Source organism: Poecilia latipinna, unplaced genomic scaffold (genome assembly GCF_001443285.1).
Source record: "Poecilia latipinna isolate Pla-1442-1.1 unplaced genomic scaffold, P_latipinna-1.0 Scaffold1539, whole genome shotgun sequence".
In the NCBI taxonomy this organism is placed as follows: Eukaryota; Metazoa; Chordata; class Actinopteri; order Cyprinodontiformes; family Poeciliidae; genus Poecilia; species Poecilia latipinna.
The window spans coordinates 85,570-110,865 of NW_015114155.1; the positions used below are offsets into that span (position 1 = coordinate 85,570).

The 25,296-nt window shown below is 40.2% G+C and overlaps 1 protein-coding gene across 2 annotated transcripts in view; it reads left to right on the forward strand.

Annotated features, from left to right (window-relative positions):
- flt1 (fms related receptor tyrosine kinase 1) overlaps positions 1–24,713 on the forward strand; it is a 34,790-nt gene extending 10,077 nt beyond the window's left edge. The window contains exons 6-30 of one of the 2 annotated variants that reach the window (XM_015058407.1): positions 67–203; positions 1,069–1,240; positions 1,394–1,511; positions 2,897–3,066; positions 3,197–3,344; positions 10,828–10,948; positions 11,664–11,772; positions 12,632–12,934; positions 15,600–15,746; positions 15,823–15,954; positions 16,931–17,037; positions 17,612–17,747; positions 18,143–18,247; positions 18,355–18,468; positions 18,576–18,664; positions 18,952–19,054; positions 19,137–19,237; positions 20,211–20,333; positions 21,260–21,371; positions 21,475–21,574; positions 22,694–22,799; positions 22,898–22,989; positions 23,172–23,241; positions 23,333–23,421; positions 24,107–24,713. In XM_015058407.1, coding sequence (XP_014913893.1) covers positions 67–203; positions 1,069–1,240; positions 1,394–1,511; positions 2,897–3,066; positions 3,197–3,344; positions 10,828–10,948; positions 11,664–11,772; positions 12,632–12,934; positions 15,600–15,746; positions 15,823–15,954; positions 16,931–17,037; positions 17,612–17,747; positions 18,143–18,247; positions 18,355–18,468; positions 18,576–18,664; positions 18,952–19,054; positions 19,137–19,237; positions 20,211–20,333; positions 21,260–21,371; positions 21,475–21,574; positions 22,694–22,799; positions 22,898–22,989; positions 23,172–23,241; positions 23,333–23,421; positions 24,107–24,275 — 3,173 coding nt within the window. In that variant the 3' untranslated portion in view covers positions 24,276–24,713. The remainder of the gene's footprint in view (positions 1–66; positions 204–1,068; positions 1,241–1,393; positions 1,512–2,896; positions 3,067–3,196; positions 3,345–10,827; positions 10,949–11,663; positions 11,773–12,631; positions 12,935–15,599; positions 15,747–15,822; positions 15,955–16,930; positions 17,038–17,611; positions 17,748–18,142; positions 18,248–18,354; positions 18,469–18,575; positions 18,665–18,951; positions 19,055–19,136; positions 19,238–20,210; positions 20,334–21,259; positions 21,372–21,474; positions 21,575–22,693; positions 22,800–22,897; positions 22,990–23,171; positions 23,242–23,332; positions 23,422–24,106) is intronic. The other variant, XM_015058409.1, reaches the window with a different exon arrangement.
- The last annotated feature ends 583 nt before the right edge of the window (positions 24,714–25,296 follow it).

Here is a 25,296-nt window from a genome sequence, read left to right on the forward strand (position 1 = left end):
GAGGTTTGTTCTCTAAACTATTCTGTGTTGTTGTTGTTGTTTTTTTCCCCCACTCATTGCTCTCAGTGAGTAACATCACAGAGGTTTACCTGAACACCAGCGGATCTGTGCAGGCCCTGAAGGGGGAGTGGCTGGCTCTGAACTGCACTGCCACTGCAGAGCTGAACACTAGAGTCAACATCACCTGGGACTATCCTGGAAAGGTCAGAGCTGCTTCCAGCCGGCCGCAAGCGGGAAACAATAGAGCTTTTGGTTGGGACTCAGCAGAAACTGTGATCCTAACTTCTCGGTCTGTGGGACCTAAAATGTGACAGACAGACTGTGTGAGGTTTATTGATTGTTTTCATGCAGAGTAAAGAATAAAACACAAGAAAAATATAAATGTTTACGGGTTTGTGTGCGATACTTATGAGTAGTCACCATCTTACCTGGAGTTCACAGCACTCAGAACAATCTCAATTTTTGTTAAGATCTTTAAAGTGCCAACAAAATCAATAAAAACCCATAAAACATCCCCAAAAGTATCACATTTAATACAGATTTTTGTCCAAAGTTTACCTTTAAAACACGAAACAATATGAACTAAAATCAGTTATTTGCTTTTTGTAGTCATTTAAAAAAGACTTTGTACGTCATGAAAACTGTTGTTTAAATTTTTCGCTCTTAGCTCCTCCCACAGAGGGCACATCCCACCACTTTTCTCTCCTATCAGCTAAATTCAAGTTAATATAGTTTGCTTAAAGGTTGCAATTAATAGTTTCAACAGGGATTGGCAACATTTAATTCCAGTGATGCTAAAATAAATGAAGAACAGGGAATAAAAATATTTTTATTAATTTATCAAGTCAGCCAGGGATTTATTTTATTAGACAGTTGAGCCTTGTTTCATTCTGCTCAGATTACCAATCTGAGTTGAACTGAACATTTATGCACATGTGTAGTTTTTTAAATGCAGCACAGCATTCATGGATGAAAATAAAAACTCCTTAAAAACTAAACTTGACTGCACGGCACTTGGTTTGGATGCAGATGAGCAGCGTGTTAATTTTGTTGCTCTCCAACCTCCAGAGAAACAATGCGGGCTCCAGCTTTAAAAGGCTGGTGAAGCACCCGATGCACATGCTGTTCTACAACATCCTGACCATCCCGAAGCTCCGGCGGTCGGACCGCGGCGTCTACACATGCCGGGTCACCAGCGGCGAGCAAAGCAAGCAGCAGAAAGCCGTGGTCACAGTCTACAGTAAGTCCCTCTTTATCTCCTGACATTTTGATGATCTGACCACACTCATGTGTTCAAATTCTCCAAAAAGAGTTGCAGTATGAGCTTTACTTCTGCTTTCTGGGTGAGTCACCCATGAATGAATGGGATTTTAACGTGTCTCTGCAACTTCAGATCGCCCATTCATCCGTCTGAAGCCTAGAAATGGATCGGTGGTGGAAGTACAAGCGGGACAGAAATCCTACAAACTTTCCCCAAAACTTCGGGCATTCCCTTCCCCCAAGGTTGTATGGTAAGGATGATTTTTAGCTTTCGTTATGTGGATCAGCCAGGCTTCCTTCTCGAGTTAAACATGCAACTCTGGAATCCTTAAAAATCCTGCAATTGTACTGTTCTTACTTTGAATTAAGCAGTTTTTTTTTTATTTTGTCTGAAAATTTTTGGAGCGCAGTTGCATTCAATCCTCGTTGGTTTGAAACCTTTAGAAATAAATTACCTTCAGATTTTTCCAAATTAATAAAGAGTTTGTTTACTAATTAAACCTTTCAGCTTGTTAAATTGAAAGGTTGGAACATCTTGGAAGAAGGTGCTCTGGTCAGAAAAGACCAAGTTAGTAAAGAGTGGGCTGTATGCAAACATCACTCCTAGCCTCACATATGGTGGTGGCAGTGCGATGCTGTCGGAAAGCTAATCGACAAGCAAAGTGAAGCTGCTCAGAAGTTCCCCATCAATCAGGATAACAACTCTAACCACACAGCCAGAGAGCAATGGGTTGAGATCAAAGCATATTTGGCCTAACCAAAGTCCGTTCGTTAGTCGGATTGAGGATACCTGGTGAGACTTCAACAAATTTGTGTTAACAAGAGCTCTCTGTCCATCCTTACCAAGTTTTTACTGTTTTGAAAACAAAAAAATGAGCAGAAATTTCAAAGCGGTTAAATATGAATGTACACAGCACTTTTTCCAGTTTATTTATTAAAAAAGAAAAAAGAAAAAAAAAGAAACATTTCAAAACCATTCGTGATTGTCCGTCCACTTCACAATATCGCACTATTTTGTGTAGGGCTGCAACTAACAATTATTTTACTTTATTACTTTAAACAATATTAGAAATACATTAAAATATGTTAAAAAAAATGAATTCCTTTTTTAGAGAAGAAAACAAGCATTTTATTTCCTAAAATTCAATAACGTAACATTTTTTGACTATATTTGTAGCAAAAGGATGCATCTGCAGCTACATTAATGTTACTACAGTGTATGGTTGATCTATTGATTGTGATTTTGGGTTAACTCATTAATGATTGAACAGAAAATGTGCTTAACAGAGTTTTGTTTTGTTTTGTTTTTACATAATTTGAACCAGGTGAAGCTAAAACTATCGATTACTAAGCTAGTTGACTATTATTAATAATACAATAATATAGTAATAAATTCATCATTATTAATCCAATTAATAATTTCAACCTTAATATTTAATTGGACATGAACTAAATGTCTAATAAAATACATTTGCTGGTTGGAAAGCAGAATAATGTTAAAAGTGCAATAAGCGAAATATTAAGAAAAAACTGTGTTTTTAAGTTCCAAATGATTTATTTTCGTAAACTCTGACAAGTAACGACACGCAGGTTGTCATGGAGCACTTTGAGACGGCTCACAGCTTGTTCCTGTCAGGTTGAAGGACGGCCGGGTGGCAGCGGAGCAGTGCTCCAGATACCACATGGACGGGACTTCCCTGGTCATCCGGGACGTTGCAGAGGAGGACGCGGGGAAATACACCGTCCTCGTGCGGATCCAGCAGCACGCTCTCTATCAGAATCTCACTCTCACGCTTCTAGTCAACGGTGAGGTCCGAGAAATTCACTGGAACATGAAAGCGAACGTCGTTCTTGCACCTATTAAACAGTTTTTTTTTGGTTTGTTTGTTTGTTTGTTTTATTTCCTCTCTCTCGACGTTTGCTTCTTGTTGCACAGTGAGTCCTCAGATTGGTGAGAAAGCAGTGTCGTTGCAGGACCCGGGCTCTGTACCGCGGGGGAGCAAGAAATTGCTCCACTGCACATCCCACGGAGTCCCGCCTCCGCACATTCAGTGGCTCTGGCATCCGTGCCCGTCCAAAGGCCTGTGAGTAGCCCGGCAGAATAAACGTCACTGAAAGTCCAGATTATCATCTGAAATATGTTAAAACGAGCTCAACTTGAACCAGTAGACATTTAAGCTGAGCTCTACCCTGTCATGATTTGACACAGTGGACTTATAACTGAACAAGAAATGAACCACAGAAATGAATAAGATTTTATGTGATAGTCCAACACAAAGAGGTGTATAATTCTCTGTACTGTTGTAAGGTGAAGAACAGATTGTCTTCCCATCTATTCCTGCTGCAGAAAAGTATTGCCATAGCATGACACTGCCACTGCTGTGTTTCCTAATGGAGAGCTCTGCAGCTGCTCTAAAGTTACCAAAGAATATTGTTTTATAACTTAGCTCTGCTTTAAACTTCTCAACATCTTTCTCTCTGACCCTCCTCCTGCGTTCTTTGGTCTTCATCGTGACGCTTGTTCGCTATTTTCTAACAAACCTTAGAAGTCTTCATAGAGCAACGATATTGAGATTTAAATCTCTATTTACTAACCATGTGACTTCTAAGTACAGTTAGCCTGAATCTTAGGGTATCAGAGTAAAGAGGGGCTATGTACAAATGCACAATAGATTTATCAGATTTTCCCTCCACTTCATAATCGGCTTTGTGTTGGTCTATCCCATGAAAACGGCAATAAAATGCACTGAAGTTTATAAGAGTTAAAAAGTAAGGTGTACAAATACTTTTATAAGTCACTGTTGATGTGTAACGCATATATATTTTGACAACAAAAGCAAAAAGTAATGCTAAGAATTGTTTTACTGTAAGCTAGTTAGCGTAAGTGGGACCGTTTTTGATAAACGAGACATGTTTTGTCTAAGTCAGCATGTGCTCAGACGGCGCTTCCTCTTTGTAACCAGAACAGATGCCTTTTAGGGCCTTTTAAGTGCTGGAATGTGCCAAAATGTGTGTGTGTGTGTGTGTGTGTGTGTGTCCGCGCGCGTGCGTGTATGTGTGTTTTAGCTTGTTTGTTTGTGTGCATGTTCCTACATGTATGCCTGGGTGGTGTCATGCTTGTGTTTGTATGTTTGTTTGCTCATGCTGCTCTTTTCCCATATGTTACGTTTCTGTTACTGTCCAGTCTGTTCTTTTCCATATGTTTGTTTAAAGTGCACCTACACATCATACGTGTGTGAATGCGTGTGTGCGCCTACACTCACAAAACACGGTACACAGTGTATCTCAGACTTGAAAGGACAGGGAAGAAAAAACACACTTCAATGGAGGCCAGTTCCGTGCTCTCAGTCACGATTTGTTGGTTTCCAAATCAAACGCTATGATTTAATGAATTTCCTGCGCAGGACGCAGAGTGAGAGGCCTGTTTATTATTGTGATTGCACACTGCATCCTGTGATGCTTTTTCTTATATCTGACACACACTCTCATACGCAAAGTTCTCATGAGAAATGGCCCGGCCCGCTGACGGGGAGAGACAGCCACTGAGTCAACACAGAGTGTTAAAGCAGCCACCTTGGCAGGAACACTGATTAAATGGTTCTTGGAGGTCAGAGGCTCATTGTGTTCCTTACGACCCAGTCAGAAAGGTTAAGTATTACCTGAGAGCTTCGCAGCAGCCGCCCACAGTCTCTTCCCTCCTCTGAGACACACTGACCTCATCAGTGTACTTGACCTGTAACCCTGGCACTCTCACGTGGCGCCACACCACCATGCCTTCACGTTTCTCCCAGAGGAACTCAGATTAGAGACATGCAGGTTTTATTTTCAAACCCAGTGACAGTAAATGGCAATAAAACATCACTGCTGCGCTAAGTCTCACTTATACAATGTAAAGTTTTTGTTCCTTTCATCTCAACTTTAAAGACTCGTAAAAAATATATATTAAAAACCCACAATAGAAACAGAGTTTGAGATTGAAATAATCCACCGTTTGTTGTGTATTTTGGATGTAAAAGCGAGTGTCTTTGTTTTTTTTTGTCTTTTTTAAGATGTCAAATGCAATCTGTTCTATGTGAAACTTAAAAAACCCATTTGGTTAGAATTAATCCCATTTTTTACCACCTTTAAAATCATCATCACTTTGTAATTAAAGGAACAGTTAAGAGTTTTTGACATGAGGTTCAATTAAAAGGTTAAACAGTTGATATTTTACTTGCAGGAAATGACTCTCCTGGAGTTTTAATTTTAAATAAATTTAGATTTGTTGGACCAGAAGGCTAAAGGGGCCAAAACCTTAGCAGACCTCATTAAATCTGTAAAAGGTCATGGAAGTTTAAGCTAACGTTAATTTATGATTGTTATCTACAAAGAGAAAGATAAATATTTAGACATAAGAATGAAGCTAGGTGGTGTATCACAAATGCTGTTCCTGTATGAAACTTATACTGGGAACATAATATTTAGAGCACTTCCAACCAGCAAAAATGTTTAATTTCAACCTAAGGTGAAATAAAAAGCAAAACTACCTGTGGATTTTTTTTTTCAGTTTTATTAAGTAGTAATGCTAACCAGAAAACCTTCACATGCTGCATTTTGTTGCTAACAGGAAGTTATTTGCCTCTTAGCTACATTTGCTTTGTAACTCACACGACATCATAATTATTTTTAACCACTCTGCTTGTTTTTAGATTGGAGAAGTCCATTTTGATCTGAAAAAAGCTGACTTTTTGACTTGAAGAACCCCAAATGTCACAAGAACTTATGAAAAACAGAATTTTATTAACATGTTTCATTAGACGGTTATTCACACAGAAATCGGAAATGGCGAAAAAGAGCAGTGCGTTATGAATGATCTTCTTGTCTTAAATAGGCACCCTGACTGGAAAAAGTCAACTATTTCTGTTCAACTATCTGACATAAAAGTAGAGCAACAAATAGAAATACATATTCAGCAGTTTGAATAAATGCAATTTCATTGGTTCAAAGACAGTCTTACTTTTTTATGTCATGTTTGTTCTCAACAAGTTTCATACAGGAAGGTCGCCATTCCCCAACTAAATTATCATTGAGTCCAGAGTAAAATGATAAACTGCAAAACGCAATAAAATTTAGCTCTTTAAGCTACTTTGAAGTTTTTGTCACGGGAGGTAAGATATAAACCGTATTGAACCTTTTAATAGAACCTCACTTTTAAATTCACCTCGAAATAAATTAAACAATGTGTCTTAAAATAGTTGAATGTCTCAGATTTCATTTGGCCTCAGCTAACTTAAGGTCCTTTGTGAAAGCTCTGTTCTGGTTCTGTTTCAGTGTTTTGCATTCAGTGTGTTTCTCTAGATTATTAGTGTTGGTTGGATCCTCACAAGGCCCCTTGTTCTTTGCAGCCCCGCTGCACCACGAGCCTGACGCCGTGCTGGAGGAAGCCCGGGGACCGTGGGCCAGGCCGGGCCAGACTGATGGGTGGCCTCTCGCCTGGGTCCTGAGTCCACTCCTGGGTCTGGCCCTGGGAACCTCGGCGCTCTTATCTGGCCCTGGCAGGAGGCGCACTGGGCTTCCTGTGCAAAAATCAGAGCGCTTTTCCTCTCGTTGTTTGGCTTCCTCTCCGACGTGAGACGCTTCCCAGCGGCGTGATTGTCCCTTCGTCTTCAAACGTGGCACAGTCCGCTTCCTCAAGAGCTTGATCTATTCTTGAGTGCTCCCCCCACACCCCACACCCCTTCCCCCGAAACGTTGCTGCCCCCCTCCCACTCCCCACATACCTCTCCAGCCTCTTCCCTCACCAGCTCTGCCCTCCACAGCAACCCGGCATCCTCCACCTCCACCGAGGAACAACTCCCCAGCCACTTCCCACACAGGACCTCTCCACCTCCTCACACATCTCCACTACTGCCTGAACCCCCAGTGACAATACCACCTCGTGATTATCCTGCTGAACTGTAAACCGAGGAAAGAGACTTGAAACACTGCTGAGCAGTGAAGACCAGGAAACACAGGAGGATGGCGTTAAGCAAGCCATAACATTAAGGATATATGGACACCTGCTTTACTAGTTATTTATTTATTTACATGATTTGCCAAATCCAAGTCCCTCCCCTTTGCCCGCCTGCCCTGTAGTTTAATGCTTCTTACATTTTACACACTATGAGCCAGAATAAGTGCAATTCCATCTATCCACCAGCTGCATTTCTCAGAGCTGCTTTGCTTTTTTTTGTGTCCTAGAGTGGTACTATATTGGGTGCACGAACAATGCTTGCAAAGACCCTGATCTGATTCTGACATCCACAAAAGCTGTGAGTTTCTGTCTCGATTTGTAGCAGCCCCCGTCGACGGTTTAAACACGTTTTGCCTTCGACGGGTGAAACAGGGGAGAGGACAAAGCTTTGTGTCGCTCACTACGGGCTGCCTTCAGTTCTCTTTCAAACAAAAAGACTGACGATCTGCAGAAGCCTACCATGTAGGAGGTCTGCACAGACCAGAGACTATCCTGTGTTATCCCACCCCATGTTAAAATGTTTCCTGTTTTTCTATATCAAACGGTGTCAGTATAGCATCCCTGTTGCATTTGTAATGGAAGTTAAATAAAACCTACGTGTATGAGTGATCCTGCAAACCAGTTTGAGAGGATGATGAGTGTCATGAAGCTTTCAGCATGTCCATCCGTTGGGTATTTGCGTAAAGTTTTGTCAGTGTGCCTGTGCCGTATGCATGTGTACCATTTTACGGGTGTCTGCCAATGTGATTCATTCTCTGTATACAGATGTTTCTATGAGTAATATATGAATCTAATATTTAATAATTTTATACAACTAACTTACGTAAGACAAATGTCAATATTTGCCATCTCTGTATGAATCTGTTAAAGCGTATTGAAGTGTTATATCATTTATTTGTGGTGTTTCGTTTTGCATTAAAACATGCTCATATTTGTGTACTGGTTTATTTTGCTCGTGTGGTTATTTTTGGATTGAGACGGGAACATCCAGGGACATTCAAGCGTATTTCAGGCTGCAGGTTAGCACAGGAAGAAAGGACAGGAGATGACCACACACACACAAAAATACACATCGCCCTCACACACAACTTGGACCAGAGTCCATTCATGTTTTCAAGCAGCGGCTTCTCACCCTGTTGGCAGGCACATACTGTATGAATGTGGTACGTCTGCATCACTTTCCGCGTCTAAAACTCATCCATCCGACTAATTTTACTTTTCAGCGCTAACTTTGAGAGTGGATGCTTCTCCTGTGAAGTGTGGGAGAGTAAGCTGGTGAGGCTGGTGAGGTGTGCTTGCTCATGCGTGCACGGTGTCATGCACAGGGTGGGTCGTTTGTGCAGCCACACACACTATCTTGATGCCAAAAGGAAGAGCAATCAGGGAGCAGAGAGGAGCCAAGCTTAGGGAGGAGCTCAGGACAGACGGAGCAGAATCACGACAAAGATCCAGGAAGAGACGGGAAGCAGTGACATATCCCTAAACAGGCAGAGGATCAGCGAACAAAGTGGAAGTGATGGTTTACAGTGAGGATGTCTAAATACAGAAGGTCGAGTTATTTTAGGCTTTAGCATCCCCAGGGGTTCTGATTATTACAGCTCTTCTGTGACACGTGGTGCGGAAACCCCAATCAAATTTTTTTTCGAAATGATATGAAAACAAGGATTTAGTGACGTATCCCTGGTGCAAAATACTTAATTTAATCTGACATTAAAATGGCATCATTTACCATTCAATGATTTTGAAAAATCTTTGAATTTTATTAATTTATTCAGGGTGACAAATAGCAATTGTTTCTAACAGAAAATCTGTTTAATTGACACCAAAGACAATTTGTATTAAAAGAAGTTCTGTCGATTTTTAAATTATTTTTGAGTGTCTGTGAAATTTTAATTTTAATCCATGACTTTCCTGGGGTTTTAATATTATGACAAAACACAGAGAGCCTTCTTTCACTTAGCCACTCAGCAAAATGGGAAAGACAAGAAGACACACAAAACTATACAGTTTGAAAGACGTTTTCTGGTGAGACGAGATGATTATTTATCTTACTGAACCAACAATTATTATGTGTGCTGGAAAATTATTTGGTGAAAATCTACTCAAGTACTGAGTAACTGATCAAATTATCAATTGCTTAATATTTAAAAATAAGTCAAGTGAACATTTTGGTAAAAAAAAAAAAAAAAGACAATAATTCATATAAGTAACAAAAAATAAAATCCAAATCTGTTTCTTCCAATATAAAACTTATGAAACTTTAACAAAAGCTGCAGGTGTGACTGGCAAATTTTTGGTTAAAACATGTTTGTTTTTTATTCAGTAGAGAATCCAGAAATTTTACACAAGTAAGAGTAGAGATACTGCATAATAAAATTACTCAAGTAAAAGAACATAGAAAAAATACTCCTTTTTCAAAAAAGTCACTCAAGTAAATGTAATTTATTCGATGTAACTAGTTACTATCACAAGGTTAATACATCAGTAATAATGATCTACTAGCATAAAGCTAATAACTAGTTAAATCTGGATGTTTTATAATAAATATTAACTAAAGTCATGAGAAATAAGCTGTGAAAATGGACCTAAACAGAATTCAAAAAGCAATGTTGAAATGAGACGTTTGGTTTGAAACAGCCAAGTTGCCACTAAGCATATTTTCAAAAAATTGGAAGAAGAGATTTATGTCAAAACAATTTTGTTATTGGAAAATGTTTACAATAAACTTACTATGAAGTTTATGTGTTTGAGTCATAGCATTAAAATCATGTAAAAATAAACTTCACCTATTGCTAAAAATAAAAAGGCATTTAAAAATTAGACTATTGGACTTAAATTTTGGAGCTCCATCACATTAGCATATATTAACAATAAGCAGCCTGCTTTTAGTTAAGCGCTAATACTTATTTATTTTATTTGTCTAGAAGTCAAGAAAGACATGCAGTTTGTCTTTTTATGTTACGTTATTTGGTTTAGATGAATAAAACTGGCCACCTCTTTAAACACATTGACACATTTTCCATGTAAAGAACAGAACACGTACGTTTCCAGTATCGACCAAGCTTCCTGGGAATTTTTACGGTTCTTTCCCTTGTTCCAGTGCCATTTGGTGAACTTTCCTCATCATCGTGAGTCGATATGCGTAAAATGGGCGCAGCAGCGCTTCTTGCGTAAGCACCGGTTTCCACCGGTAGGATGGTGCGTAATCTATGGATTTAGTCGTGTGAGAGTCATTGAGGGACAGGAACTCCTGTCCTGGAAATGTGGGATGATTCTTTTTCTTTTAAGAATGGAAGGAAGCTTAATGGCAGAATGACAATACCAGCCCGCATCCTTCACAGTTGAACTGGTGTTGCCTCGGAGTTCACAGCACCAGCTTGCCGAACGGGGAGAGAGAGCACTCTACTGTGTGCTATCAATATAAAACGGTTTGGTGATGTTGGATCTCATCAAGGCATTTTCCCCCTGCTGAGCACAGCTGGGAAAAATACACCCACTCACAGACATGGAATTATCACATAATGTCTTCTGTCAACACAGCTGAGTCTGTGTCCTTCTCCTGCTCTTCCTTCAAGGTGTCCGACATCCTCCTCCTCGCAGTGGAGCCCCGTGACGGAGAGTCTCCCTGCTGCATCTGCGTACAACCACATCCTGAGTGTTACTCACACGCAGGAAGTCCTTCAGGGGAACAAGAAGGTAGGAGAAGCCCTAAAACAATCCCAGCACGCTGTAGTTTGTTTATGTTAAATAGAATACATATATTATATATATATTTTGAGTTTTACACTTACAGGTGCATCTCGAGAAATAAGAAAAACATCAAAAAGTTGATTTGTTTCACATATTCTATTGAAACACTAAAACTCATACAGGTACATCTCCAAAAACTTTAATATTGTGTTTTATGTTTAAATTTAACTTATTTCAGAAAAGTGAAAGTCATAGTCTATAGTTACAGTACAAACTGTGATATGCGGCTTAACACTTTTTTCTTCCACTCAACTTTCCATTGCATTGATATAGCACAATGTGAACAGCCAGCTTCTCTGACAAATTACCTCATTTGGTTCTTTTCGGGGTCTTATGAAATCTTCAAATTTTCTGAGAAAAGGAATATTTTTCAATTTTCATCAGTTGTCAGGCACAATCGTCAACACTAACAGAAATAAACACTAATTTCATCACTCTGGATGTGATAAATCTATAATTGTCTCCACTACTTGAAGTCGATTAAATAAATAATCCCTCCAGGTGTTATACGGTGACTATAAGTCGGACAGGAAGTCCAGCTCTGTTTGTCAGGTCACTCCATGGAAAAATAGGCCACAAAAAGAGAAACAAGTCTGGGTATTTCAGCATGAACGTCCCTTATAACAGCAACATGTTCATGAGGATGTTTGGTCTCCGACAGACAGTGGGGGTCCTGACTGTTGCAGAGGCCTCAGTGTCTGGAGTGTACCGCTGCATCGCCTCCAACTCTGCGGGAACAGACCAGCTGGATGTTCCCTTCTACGTCACAGGTGACTGAGACAAAACTTATCACGATGTAGCTGTCATATTTTTACTTGTAGTGCACATGCAGAAGGCCTTTAAGCTCTTTTCTTCCAATTAAAGAATTTAAAAATTTTAAATTTTTGAGAGTGTCTCATCACGATGTTAACTCAAAAAGGCAACGTATGTCACTGCAAGTGTGATTTTTATTTTTTCTAAAATGAATCGAACAGGTAAAATAGGAATTAAAGCGACGTGAAACTGAAAGAAAACTGCTCACAGATTTGGGGAGGAACAGACCGGCTGCTGCGAAACCCCTAAAGATCAGAGATCTTAAAATAAGCAGGTATATGTGCCGCACATGCATCACTGCACTTTGCAGGGTTGTTTGTACTGAAAACTACATTTGGGTCAAGCAATGCAGGTCAAACTGTTTTCTGTTTTTTTCTTTTTTTTTGAGTGTTTTAATGGACTATGTCTAAGTCTGGAGGCCAGACTGCCTAAATGTGAGCAAGAGCGTAACAGGAACCTGGGGCTCTTATCGTTCCACTTCCCCGCGCAGCGAACTTCCTTGGACTGGCAGGTCCGCTTTATTTCGGGAGGCCTTGGGGTGTTCGGTAAAGATAAACACTATCTGCCATCAGGAAACTCTCAGGCCGTTTCCACGGGAAGTTTCAAATGGCTAAAGTAAATAAAAAGCCTTTTCACTGTATTCCACTCGCTGTTTTTGCTCACAATAGCCATTCAACATTGTCATCAAAGGTAAGGAGAGTGGAGGAATCTGCTCCGCTGGTGTCAGGAGTCATGACAAGAAACTGAGAAGGCTTTTTCCCGTCAAACAGCAGATCTGTAAACTTTCCTCACCAAGCCGCGTTCCTTTTTCCACAGACGTCCCAGAGGGCTTCGGTGTGAGCCAGCTGGAGCCGGCCAGGGAGGGCGGGGACCTTCACCTCGCCTGTTCTGCAAATAAGTACCTGTATACAGCGTTGTCATGGCGAAAGCTGAATGACACAGGTGAACCCCGCACTCCGTCCTGGAGCGTCCATCACCTGGAACCGGGGGAGTTCTCCAACACTGTGGTCCTGATGCTGACGAACCTGACCGGCGGGGACTCTGGGGCCTACAGATGCTCCGCCCAACATGTCGTCAGTGGGCAGGAGAAGCACCTGGACACCCAGGTGGAGGTCACAAGTGAGTCATTGTTTCCTCACGTTCTTTTGCCACAACATTACTGGTGACTTACATCAAAACCTGAAATTTTCTCCTATTCAAATTCATGTTCAGTTTCAGCAAAGCAAAAAGAGAAGCAGTGAAATGTGACACCTGAGGAATTAATACAAAGCTGTTTCTAAATCAATGCTCAGCAGAATTAAAGCTGTAAGTTGTTCAGTCGTGCTTGTCTTTCAAAGTCTGACTGCTTAGCACTTTGTATTCCCTTAAAAATATAATTTAAACACAATACTAAAAGCATATTAGTTGTATATATATTGTACAATTGCAGCACAGGAGACTCCATTTTATAGCTAATAGCAGCTATAGCTTTATAGCTTCTAATGTGTTTTTCTAATATGTTGCCAATTAAGCAGATTTGAGTGATCATACATTTTTACAATTTTTTTAAGAGTTTTTTTTTTTTTTTTTTTAGCTCTAGCGGCCTTTATTTGAAAGTTCTAGGACAGGAACCTCATCAAGGACTAAGGCCTCCTTAAGGGGATTGTACTTAAACCCTACGCCACCACCGCACCCCTACTTTTACTATCTTAAAACAAAGATCAAATAAATACAGTGCTAACATTGTAAACTGCTATTACAATTATAAAACCAATAGTTCACCAAAGTTCTCGGAGAGGTTGCCAAGATTTCCCACAACAACTTGTTCTGTGAAAACCTGAGGTCAAGATTACAAAAAACTTTGATTTCACTCTTTAGTGAAATCATGAAATAAATGTTTTGCTCTCTCTCACTCCTAAAAATATGTAGAGGACATGTTACTATACATCTAATAATTAATATAACACATTATTTTTACAACAGTAGAAATATTTGTCGCACCTCTAGTTCCTGAACCTTAATCTTTAAACACTATAGTAAGGCTCTTGTGCATTTTGCCGTGGGTTATTTTTATTGCGTTCCTTTAGATCAGTTTTATATTCTCTGTTTAGAATAATAGGTGGTGTACTTTTTGTTTTATAAGGTCAGACCCTTGCATGCAATCAACCTCCACACTCTCCACTCTCGTGCGATGATCTTGTTTCTTGGGAATCGGGTTCACCTCATCTTCCTGGGGCCCCACCCAGACGTAGCTTTGCTCCTGCGCTCCAGCTAAGCACCTCTTTCACGTGGGAATGAGCTTTTGTGCGGAGGAAGAGCACACAATGGCACTTCCCACAATGCCACATTTACAGGCCCCTGCACAGAGCTGGAGGAACAATCAGCCAATCAGACACTGTCAGGCTCCCCCGGCCCCCGCTGACAATCATCAATTGTTGTCCAGGAGGAAGATAGGGGAAACAACAATCAGTCGCAGTGGTTAAGTGACTTTTCTCCATGTCTTTTACTGCTGTTCTCTACACAATCAGGGTAAACACGTCAGCTTCCTCCCTCAGGACCCCCACAAGGGAATTACTAGAGAGGCAGAGGGTGACCGAAAAAAAAAAAAAAAAAGGAAAAATAGAAGAAGAAAAAGCAGGCCGCTGGGGGTGGAAAGAGGAAAAGGGGGGAAAAAATAAAACCATGGGGATTAAAACATTTTGGGAACAACTAGTGGTGTGTGCATTGTGGTTTAATTATAGTGCATGACAAGCTGCATTCAAGTCACTGTGAGCCTCATCCTTATGCTGAAATAATGCATTGTTGTTTCTCTGGAAAAAATAAAAAATAAAAATCCCATTTTAAAATGAAATTGCCCAAGAGGACTGAAACTGCAGCTGACTCACAGGTCAAAACCAAGGTTACTTTTCAGTGTGCAGCAGAGGACAATTATTATGAAAAAGTGGCACAGGTCCAGGAAAGAGTGGGTGGTGGTGTTGGAAATAACATGAGTCTTATTTAATCCCAGTTAGCATTTATTCTATAAATAATTCAGTCAGTTCTAATATAACTAATGCATTATATGTCATTTAAGATCAAATTAAATGCACCAGAAGACAAGCTTAGTCTTGCAGTTCACTTATCCTCACAAAGTCCTACTGTAAATAAAGCATTTAATGAAACATGTTGTGTTGTCGCTGCTTTCTTTTTCTCAGAAAACCATTAAGATACATGTTTTCTAACGTCTACATTAGCTTCCCTAATTTTGTGACTGCAGTTTAAATAAGTCAAATACGTTTTTCAGTTGTCTGGCAGATTTGAAAAAGATTTTAAAAAGCTCTTATATTGAGTTACTTAATTGTGAAGTGGAAGGAACGTGCTGCCTGCGTCTGGTGACCAAAATCACACTTATGTTTTGGCATTTATGCAAAAATAGTATAAATGTCAACTGAATTGACTGAGTCAGGCTGCAGTCAGTTCAGTTCAAATTCAAAAATACTTTGTTGATCCCAAAATTGAAATGAAATGTTGCTTTAACTTAGATTAATTCAAATTTCTTCAAAAGGTTATGGTAAATTGCGATGGCTGTGAGCAGGAAATATCTTCTATAGCAGTCTTTATTACAGTGAATTTGAAGAGGCCTCTGACTGAAGACAGGTATCACTCTGCCCTAGTGTAAACACATGATAGTGGCAGCATCACGCACATTTTGTCAGGAGATGAGAGAGAAGAATGTTTCCCGGTGTGATGAGTGATGTTTTTATGCAGTCCTTCGTTAACTTCTGCCTATAACTTCTGCACTACGTGCATCTCGCTCTTCTTTCAGCTCTGGAGCCTCCTGTGCTGCTCAGTAATTTGACAGACCGCACCGTGAACGCCAGCAGCTCTGTGACTCTCAGCTGTGAGTCTGAAGGCATCCCACCGCCAACCATCACCTGGTACAAAGACGAACAGGTTCTGCAGCAGGGGTCAGGTAGGAAGAACATCTCAGACACGTACATTTGTGGGCTGTAGTTTTTAAGCCGTTTCCTTCCCACTTCTCTTATCAGGCATCGTCTTGTCAGAGGGAGATGGGACTCTCCACATAGACAGAATAACAGTTGACGACCAGGGTCTGTATACGTGCCTGGCCACTAACAACAGGGGGTCTGCGCAGAGCTCTGCCTTCATTCGGGTCAACAGTAAGTGAAGAATGTGTTTCCTTCGATGACTGGCCGCTTGCTGAAACGTAAAGCTAGCGCACCTCCTTATATGAGCATTTCTTATTGTGCATTGTTCCCAGCAGTATAAAAAAAAAGTCACACAGTCTCGATTTGCACACACAGAGCAGAACACAACATCATTTCATGTAAAACTTAGACTCGGAGGTGAGTCGTGTCAGTTCTATTAATGGGAGATGATGAATGTCATGTTTCTGAGTAAACATTGATCAAAGTAGGTTCTAACATAAACGCATTCTGGCTTTTGTTCGGTTTTCCTTATTCACACACATATGGACACACACACACGTATCCGGAGGTGGGAGAGGAGATGGAGCTTGCTGGAAGCACTAGTGGCGGACTCACTTCCCAGTCCAGGTTTAGATAGAGAAGTGGTGTGTGTGTGTGTGTGCGTGTGTGCGTGTGTGTGTGTGTGTGTGTGTGTGTGTGTGTGTGTGCGTGTGTGTGTGTGTGTGTTGTGTCCTGATGAGTCAGGAAGGAAGCTGTCTCCCGTTTTCATTTCCTCCGGAAGGGCCCGGCCCGCATCTCACAGAGTCACCACGCTGGACGGAGCTGGGCATTTCTTCACCCTCTCATTAAAAAAGTCACAATAATAAACTGGGCGAGTTAATGGGAAGAATGGATGGAGGTTTTACAGATTACAGCTTGATGGTGAAAATGGCAATAAAATCAGGAAGAAAGATATGATCATCAAGGGGTTATGTGAAAGGATTTGTCTTCTCTCTCTTTTGTAATCTGATGTGATAGGAAAAAAATATCTTTGATTTGTAGTTTACATTCATTATAGGCATAAATTTTAATTTCATTTAAGCAAGGCGTTTCAGCAGTCTTGTTCTCAAGAGGCCTTGTCCTGCCGCTTTTCGATTCTCAAATGGCCAAATTACATTCACATACACAGTGGAAATGTTAATTAATTTTTTTGTGTGTGTGTGCACAGGTGTATCAGAAGTCTCTTTTCTGGAAATTCCCACTCTAACTTGTACGTGTGTGGTGGCCACTCTCTTCTGGCTCTTGCTCACGCTCTTCATTCGGAAACTGAAACAGGTGAGGTACAACAAACACATTGCTTACAATTACAAATCCTTTTTTAGGGTGGATTTGTCATGGACACGTTCCTGTTTTTATTATTATTATTATTATGCAAAGCTTTCGTATCAGTTGATCCTATTCATATTTTGCTAAGCGTTACAACAAACTTGTATTTTCCTAGAATGGGTCAGTTTTGCATTTTGTGCTGCAAAACAAAAAGGAATAAAGGTTTAAGTCAGAATCTTAATCTGTTTTGGTCTTGGTCTCACTCAGGCTAGCGGTTAGCTTTAGTCTCCAGCTAAGCTAACCGCTTAGCCTATCTGGAGCGGTTGGACTAGAGCGGTAGCTTTAGTTTAACCTCTAGGCTAAAGCTAGCGGTTAGCTTTAGTCTCCAGCTAAGCTAACCGCTTAGCCTATCTGGAGCGGTTGGACTAGAGCGGTAGCTTTAGTTTAACCTCTAGGCTAAAGCTAGCGGTTAGATTTAGTCGCCAGTGAAATCTAATCTAATCTGAGCTGTATGATTTTATTTTCTCTCCTGTGAATATCTTATTCATCTGAACGTGGTTTTGTTTCTCTTTTTGTTCCAAAGCCCAACATTTCCGACCACAAAGCAGACTACTTATCAATCATAGTGGACACCGGAGAGGGGCCCGTAGAGGAGCAATGTGACCGCCTGCAGTATGACCCCAACCAATGGGAGTTCCCTCGGGAGCGTCTCAAATTAGGTACGCTTCTTTAACGTATCAAAGATGTATATTTATTTCTGTGTCGTAGTCTTCTGTGGGATCAGAGCGATGTGTTTGTGATCACACAACTGATACAAGGATTTTCTCATCGGTCTTATCTGGTTATTATTGGGAGTGACTCTCATTCCACTAATCAGACTCTGCGTCTGTGTTGTCTGTGTTGGGCTAATCAGCTGCAGCGTGGAGTATTCAACTGGTGTTTACTGGGAATAATCAACTCCCTTCGTGATCAGGGAGGGACCCGATTAGACCAGACAGTTGATGAGGTCTCCTATCAGCGCCTCCCATCTGGAATGGATGTGATTATTAGTAATTAATTGACACACCTCTTGTTTCCGCGTCTCTCCCACTCTCGCACGACCCCTCTTCAACAGGGAAACCTCTCGGCCGCGGAGCCTTTGGTAAAGTGATCCAGGCGTCCGCGTTTGGTATCGACAGCTCTACCAGCTGCAGGACTGTGGCGGTGAAGATGCTCAAAGGTGCTAACCTCTTTTTTTTTTTTTTTTTTTTTTTTTTGCCCTTAACAAAAAAAAAAAAAAAAAAAAAAATTCTGTCTTGTTTTACTGTTCTACCTTTTGTCCACCAGAGGGAGCCACAAGCAGCGAACACAAGGCTCTGATGACTGAGCTAAAGATCCTCAATCACATTGGAAACCATCTGAATGTGGTTAACCTGCTGGGGGCCTGCACCAAACCAGGAGGTGCTTTGTTTCGTCCAGCTTCTATGCATGTTTATTTCTATGTGCACAGTTCAGGATTTCAGCTGGCGGCTTCTAACTAAAGGTTGATGTGTTGCTTTTGCATGCAGGACCATTGATGGTCATCGTCGAGTACTGTCGCTTTGGAAACCTCTCTGCTTTCTTAAAGAGCAAGAGGGACGTGTATATGCACGGCCGGGTAAGTGTGAACAGCTCTGCAGCTATTATCTGTGGTTTCGAGAGATACCTCAATGCCTCTTCTGGTGTGCATAAATCCGACCCTTAAAAAAACTCACTTCTGCAATTTGTTTGAGGTATGAAAATGTTATCGTGCAGAACATGAGTTTCTTTAAGTACTACACACATTTCCGGATAAGTCAGAGTGCTTGTGACCTGAAATGTCCAAAAACAACTCTACTTTCTTTTAAATCGTGTATAATAAAGCTGAAATTTGATAACATGAGCTGTCTGTTTCTCCTTCTTTAGCAGGCAGGTGGGACAGATGCACAGCTCAGTTTTGTTTCAACCCTCTTTGACAGCAAGAGCAGCATCAGTGCTGAGTTTGGTGACACAGAAGAAAAATGCCCCGGTAGGACCATAACTTTCCAGACACCTTCCTGAATGTATACTTAATCAGAGCGTTTTTCATCCCAGTTTTTTTTCTCCTATAGATCCCAAATCTCTATCCTCCTCCTCTCCGCTCTTCCTCGAGGATCTCATTTCCTTCAGCTTTCAGGTGGCGAGAGGAATGGAGTTTCTGGCGTCCCGCAAGGTTTGATGTCACACAAGTTTCAGTTTAATGAAGTTAAACTTCTGACAATAGTTTGCTGAAGTTCTGTGACAGAACTGGTTCGGCTGAGTCCGGCTTATAGACTGCCTTGCTCTCACACCACTTTTTCAGTTCTGCACTCACATTTTCTATATATAAGATCGGAGCTTAGTGATGGTTCCAAAAGAAACACTGACTTTGTTTCCCTTTTCTGATTTGCACGACTCTTTGACATACTGCTTTAATATTCCCACATGATGTTCTTTTCTCATAAAATCATCTACTTTGTGAAGTCCACCTGCAGCAAAAAAGCATCACAACATGGAATTACTGCCCCCATACTTCACTGTCGTAATGGTGTGATGGGTTCAGCAAGATGTAGGGGCAAGTAAATAATTCCTTAATGGTGACTTTTAAAAAGTACTAGCTCCTCTTTCAGATTATTTCATGTATAAAAAGACATTTCTCCTGTAAGTTGAATAATGTGCCAGTCAAACTAGCACTTCTTTGTCAATATTAAGGAATTCTCAACTTAAAAGAAGCTGAAAAGTCACTTGTATGTTAGTTGTGTCTTATCAAGTGGACCGAGGTATTTTCACTAGAAACTAGACCAAACGCGTTTGACGAGATTTTGTGTTTTTGCGATCGTTTTTCAGCGCCACAGGATCCATTTCAGTGTTGATGACATTCTCTCCCCAGTGTCAACCAGCCACTTCACAGGATCTGTGTTTTTTTTTCCTTTCTGGGATCGGCTTACACGTTTTGCACCAAAACATGTTTATCTTGTCTTCTCCTGAATGAACATTCCCATTGTGCTTCTACTAGAATGAAAAAACCCTTAATGTGTGTAAACATCTGACTCTGGAAAAACGACATTTCTCTCATTATTTAGGAGACATTGATGATATTCGATGACCTAACACTGCATGATGTTGTTTGTGTTTTTACTGAAGTGCTTTCTGTGTGCCTCCATCAGTGCATCCACAGAGATCTGGCTGCCAGGAACATTTTGTTGACCGACAACAAGGTGGTGAAGATCTGCGACTTCGGCCTGGCCAGAGACATCTACAAAGACCCGGACTACGTCAGGAAAGGAGATGTGAGTAGAGGAACGCTTCTATGACACACCTGTTCTTCTTCTCTGTTTGGTTCTTGCAAAATCGGACGCAGCTTTCATTTTCTCTTGCACTGCAGTGTTTAAAAGCATACACACCTGAAGCGCAGCGATCGAGTGCAGCTTGAAAAGAAGAAATGAAAGTTTTGTGACAGTTTTATAAGTGACGACTTCTGTTTAAGTGTTAGTTTTAGTTTAGTCTTATCACGTATGCAAAATCAATGCATTTCATCGAGACAATCGACAATTGAAAGCCTCGTCTATCAGGCGAGGCGACATTTCAAAGAATGTTGCTTTGCTTTGGTGAAAAAAAAAGAGTCACATTTTAAAAATCTGAATTTTAAACCGTTGTAATGCCCCACACCATTACAAGGGTTTTACATTTGTGTCAAATTTGATAACAATTTTGACACAAGTTCAAATTGGGGTCAAGTTTGTCGCAATAGTTACATTTTTTTAAGTGATTTTCACTTTAAAACTGACTTCTGAGATGAACACTGTTTAAAATGTTATTTCTTTTCACCATCAGATATTTCACCTGATACTCAACTTCAATGAAAGCAAAGATTTTGTTTGCATTTTTGAGTTTTAAACTCCGTTTCTTTCTAGGTAGTTGCTTAATCATTGGTTTCTTCATATGTAACGTTGCATTGCAGACATGACTTTGGCACAGCACCATTACAACATTTTTATTTTTTTTTAGAAAGGATTTATTTTAAGCCATAGACGTCTGCCTTGGCATTGGTCTCACTCAGGCCAGCGGTTAGCTTTAGTCTCCAGTGAAATCTAATCTTTATGCTGCATCAAGATGCCTTGTCAGCTGCCGTAGGGCAAAATGTTAACTTCTTATGACCTTTTGATGACGTGTGCGGCCTTTTAAACACTTAAGATAAAATGTGATTGGCTCACAGGCCCGTCTCCCTCTGAAGTGGATGTCTCCTGAGTCCATCTTTGACAAAGTTTTCACCACACAGAGTGACGTGTGGTCCTACGGCATCCTGCTGTGGGAGATCTTCTCTTTAGGTAAGATGTCCGCGGCTGTGCGAATCCACAGCTCTTTCTGTTGCACTGTAATCACAGGATTTATTTTAAAGTTGTTCTTAATGTGTGCGTTTTTGTCCAAAAGGAGCCTCTCCTTACCCCGGCCTTCAGATCGATGAGGAGTTTTGCCACCGGCTGAAGAGCGGAACGAGGATGCGAGCGCCAGATTACAGCACACCTGAAATGTTTGTAATTTTCTTCTTTTTTTTTTCTTTTTCTTTTTTTTTTTATATGCGACCATCATTCTGAGATCAATAAAAACTAAATGATGAGTGATTTGAATTACTATAACATGGTTATTTCACATTCCTGGGATCAAAATAAGGTTTTCTACATATTTATTTTGCCAGACATGAATTTTCCTCTCATGATAAAAGTAATCAAAGCACAAATGGAAACATTTAAAACACTAATTATCGGACGAGTTTCATGGTTCTAGTGACAATGTAGGTTTCCATGGATTGTTGACAAGAGTATAAATAATTTTTAACATTACATTTGAAAAATAAATGTAGAAAAAAGTGATCATACTTTTACAGTGTCTTATCTTTTGAGAGAAGCTGGTTTCATTTCCTGTCAGAAGCTTCTTCTGATAGGAAATATTTTAATTCGCTATTTTAATATTGAGTTAAACATAGATCTGACCGGGGTGATAATAATTTTGGACGCTCTGCACTCTTTACCTCACTGATACCTTTCTGCAAACCTGAGGTAAACAAATATAAGTTAATTTTTACCAGGAAGGCCAAACATTTTTTAGGCTCAGTTTAGCAGATCTGATATTAATTAAACTCAATACTGAAACTGCAATAAAAAAAAAGTTATTCTAGCATAAAACGTTTTTATTTTATTCTGCTAAAACATTTGCTTATTTTACTGTTGAATGATTCAAAGAGTCATTTTTTTTTCCACGTACCAAACACCTGGCATTTTAAAAGCATTTTAACAGAACTTTATCATTTTTTTTATTGCACTTCGGAGACTTCTTCCTCCAACACATTTAGTGCATTCTTTGAAAAAGGAAGAAAAAAACAAGATGCGGTATGTGTGTCGAGTAAATATTCGCTAAATACAATTTACACAATGTCAGTAAAACGCAAAAATGTAATCAGTTCCGTTTTTAACGTGTTAGCTGCAGTACTTCTAACGGCGTCCTCAATCCAGATTTCTGAACTGTCCCTTTAAGATTCGAAATGTTTAACATGAGCAACAAGCACGCAAGACTCGATCAGATTTACAGCATAATTAGCTAAACATGTTATTGTTTCTTCAGTGTAAAAGGAAAAGTGTGTTTTTGTGTGCAGCTACAGCACAATGTTGGCATGCTGGGAGGCGAATCCTTCAGAGCGACCCACCTTCACCAACCTGGTGGAGATACTGGGAGACCTGCTACAAGCCAGAGTCCAGGAGGTCAAGCATAAAACATTTTCTGCCTTTTTCTTTTTTGTTACAGAAAAAATAAAAACCAAACATTTCTAAAGTTTAACAAATATCCTCTTCTCCAGCAGGATGGGAAAGACTACATTCCTCTGGGAACTTTTGTGAATGGAGATCGCTATGAGGCCTTTAAGGAAAACTCAAATGCAGTCACGAACCTGAGGTAAGCTAATGTGGTGAAAATGCCAGAAATGCAGGTGAAATGTTGGGGGGGGGGAATCCAGAAAGGGAAGTAAAGTGAATGAAGTGGCTGTGAGGTAAACAAAACTGAAAAAACGGAGATGTTGAGAAAGTAGAGAAAAATTCAAACCCTGTTTTTGATGTCAAACCTCCAATTTCACCCAGCTACATGAGGGGCATGGCCACACTTCAGACTTTTGAGGAATTACCCTGTGAGGAGCAAGACGGCCGCGATGTAAGACGGCACTTTCACATCTGCTCAAGGTCTTTCCTGGAAACACAGACACCGGTCTGATGAGCTGCATGTTTGAATCTGTTCGACTTAGGAGGAGCAGAGCGACAGCGGGATGGTCCTTCCTTCAGAGGAGCTGAAGCACATGATGGAGAGTAACGGCAAGAACAAGAAACTCAGCAGGTGCACATTGCAAAAAACATCTGCACACCTTTTTACGTATATAGAGTAAACAGAGTCCAGCTGTGTGTAATTTAAACCCGGAAAAATGTACAATCATTCTGTGAAAACATTAGAGGTTTGCTAGAGAACAATAGCGAACAAACAGCATCACAGAGATGGGAAGAAAGACGGCGCTAAATGCAGGGCAAACAACCCAAAACGTACAGCCTGAGGAGGCACAATTAAATGGTTTGGATCAAAGAAAACGTGAACTTTAGAATGGCCTAGTCAAAGTTCAGCGCTAAATTCAATTGGTGGAACGTGGCAAGACTTGAAAATTGCAGATTTTGCAAAGAAGGACGAGTAAAGATTTGAGTCGCCACAATCAGAAAGTTGGTAGAGAGGAAAGACTTGCAGCTCCAAACGCAGTGAAATTGGTGAAAGGTCTTTAATTCAGAAGGTTGGATACAAATGAAAGCATATGCTCATGCATATGTTCTCCTTAGTAATAATTTACATTGTGTTGGTATGTTAATAAATAATTCAATAAGGTAGATTCAGTAGTCTGTGGCTGTAACCGTTGAAGGAACAAGTCACGCATGTGTGGCTCAGCAGATTGAAACCAAACGCACAAGAAAATTCAAACTTGCACAATATTGACACACATGAAGTCATCGATATATATGTGCTTGTGTTTTTGCTTTAGGTTCTTCATGTTTTCCAAGTGCAGAGACAACCATCCATCCTTCCTGCGCGGCAACGTCTCCGGCCTCCGTGAAGACGAGCCCGCCATCTTGCCCGCTGACTGGGAGTCGGACGAGGGCTGCTCTCCTCCTCCGGACTACAACTCTGCCTTCCTCTACCCTTCCCTTTAGCTTCGGCTGCGTAATCCTCCGACATCCTCCAACAGAGTCCATGCATCCAATAACCAGCCATCCAAAAAACTTGCTCTGCTTTCACACTTTGCTGTTTGCGTCTTCTACCTCATAGTAACGCCTCCCATAACGTCCTCTTCTTTACGTCTAAAGAAAAATCTAGAGCAAACTTTTTTTTTTTTTAACCAGAAACAAAAGAAAACAAAATCTCCATAAGTGTGATGTTTCACACCAGTTGTTTTCTCTGAGCAGCTAATCTTCCAGATCTTACATAGAGCTTATAGTATTGGTACCTCCTGCTTTGTGAAGAGGAGCATTGCTGTATTAAATAACAGTTCCTCTTGCACAACTGCTATATGCTGGAAAAAATATATTGTTGTATTCATATCAGACAGAATGAATATCTGTATTTATTTCTACTTTGTAGAAAGCATTTAAGCATTTATGTGTGTATTATTTTTGTAATTTAACCCAGAATTTACACTGGATTATGTTAATGTACCTCTATATCTATCAATTCAACACTAGAAATCTACTTTAGGTGAGGTCAGAAACCGAAATACAGATCATTTTTAATCTGAACCAGTCACCATGACATTTAATTCATTTCAGAAAAGTGCCATGAATAAACTGCCGAAACAGAAATTAAGATTAAGAAGGATTATAAAGATGCTATTAGTTGTTGTAAAATATCAAATTTTTTCACATTTTTATAGCTTCATTCACAGATATTAAATAAATGTATAAAATGCCATTCTTTTCAGCGTGTTGGTTTCATTTTCCTGTAGATGTCGGTAAGACGTGAGCATTCATGTTTTATCAACTGGGGGATTTTTTTATGATGTATTTTGACCATAAATCTCCCAGTTATGAAGCAAACAATGTTCACCATCTTAAAAAACAAGGACTAGAAGCACATGTTTAGATTTATGGTAGATTTTCTTAAATTATGCAACAAGGGCTGAAATATAGAAATAAACTCCTGCTGATATTTGGCTAAAAATCCATTAACAAGTTCCAT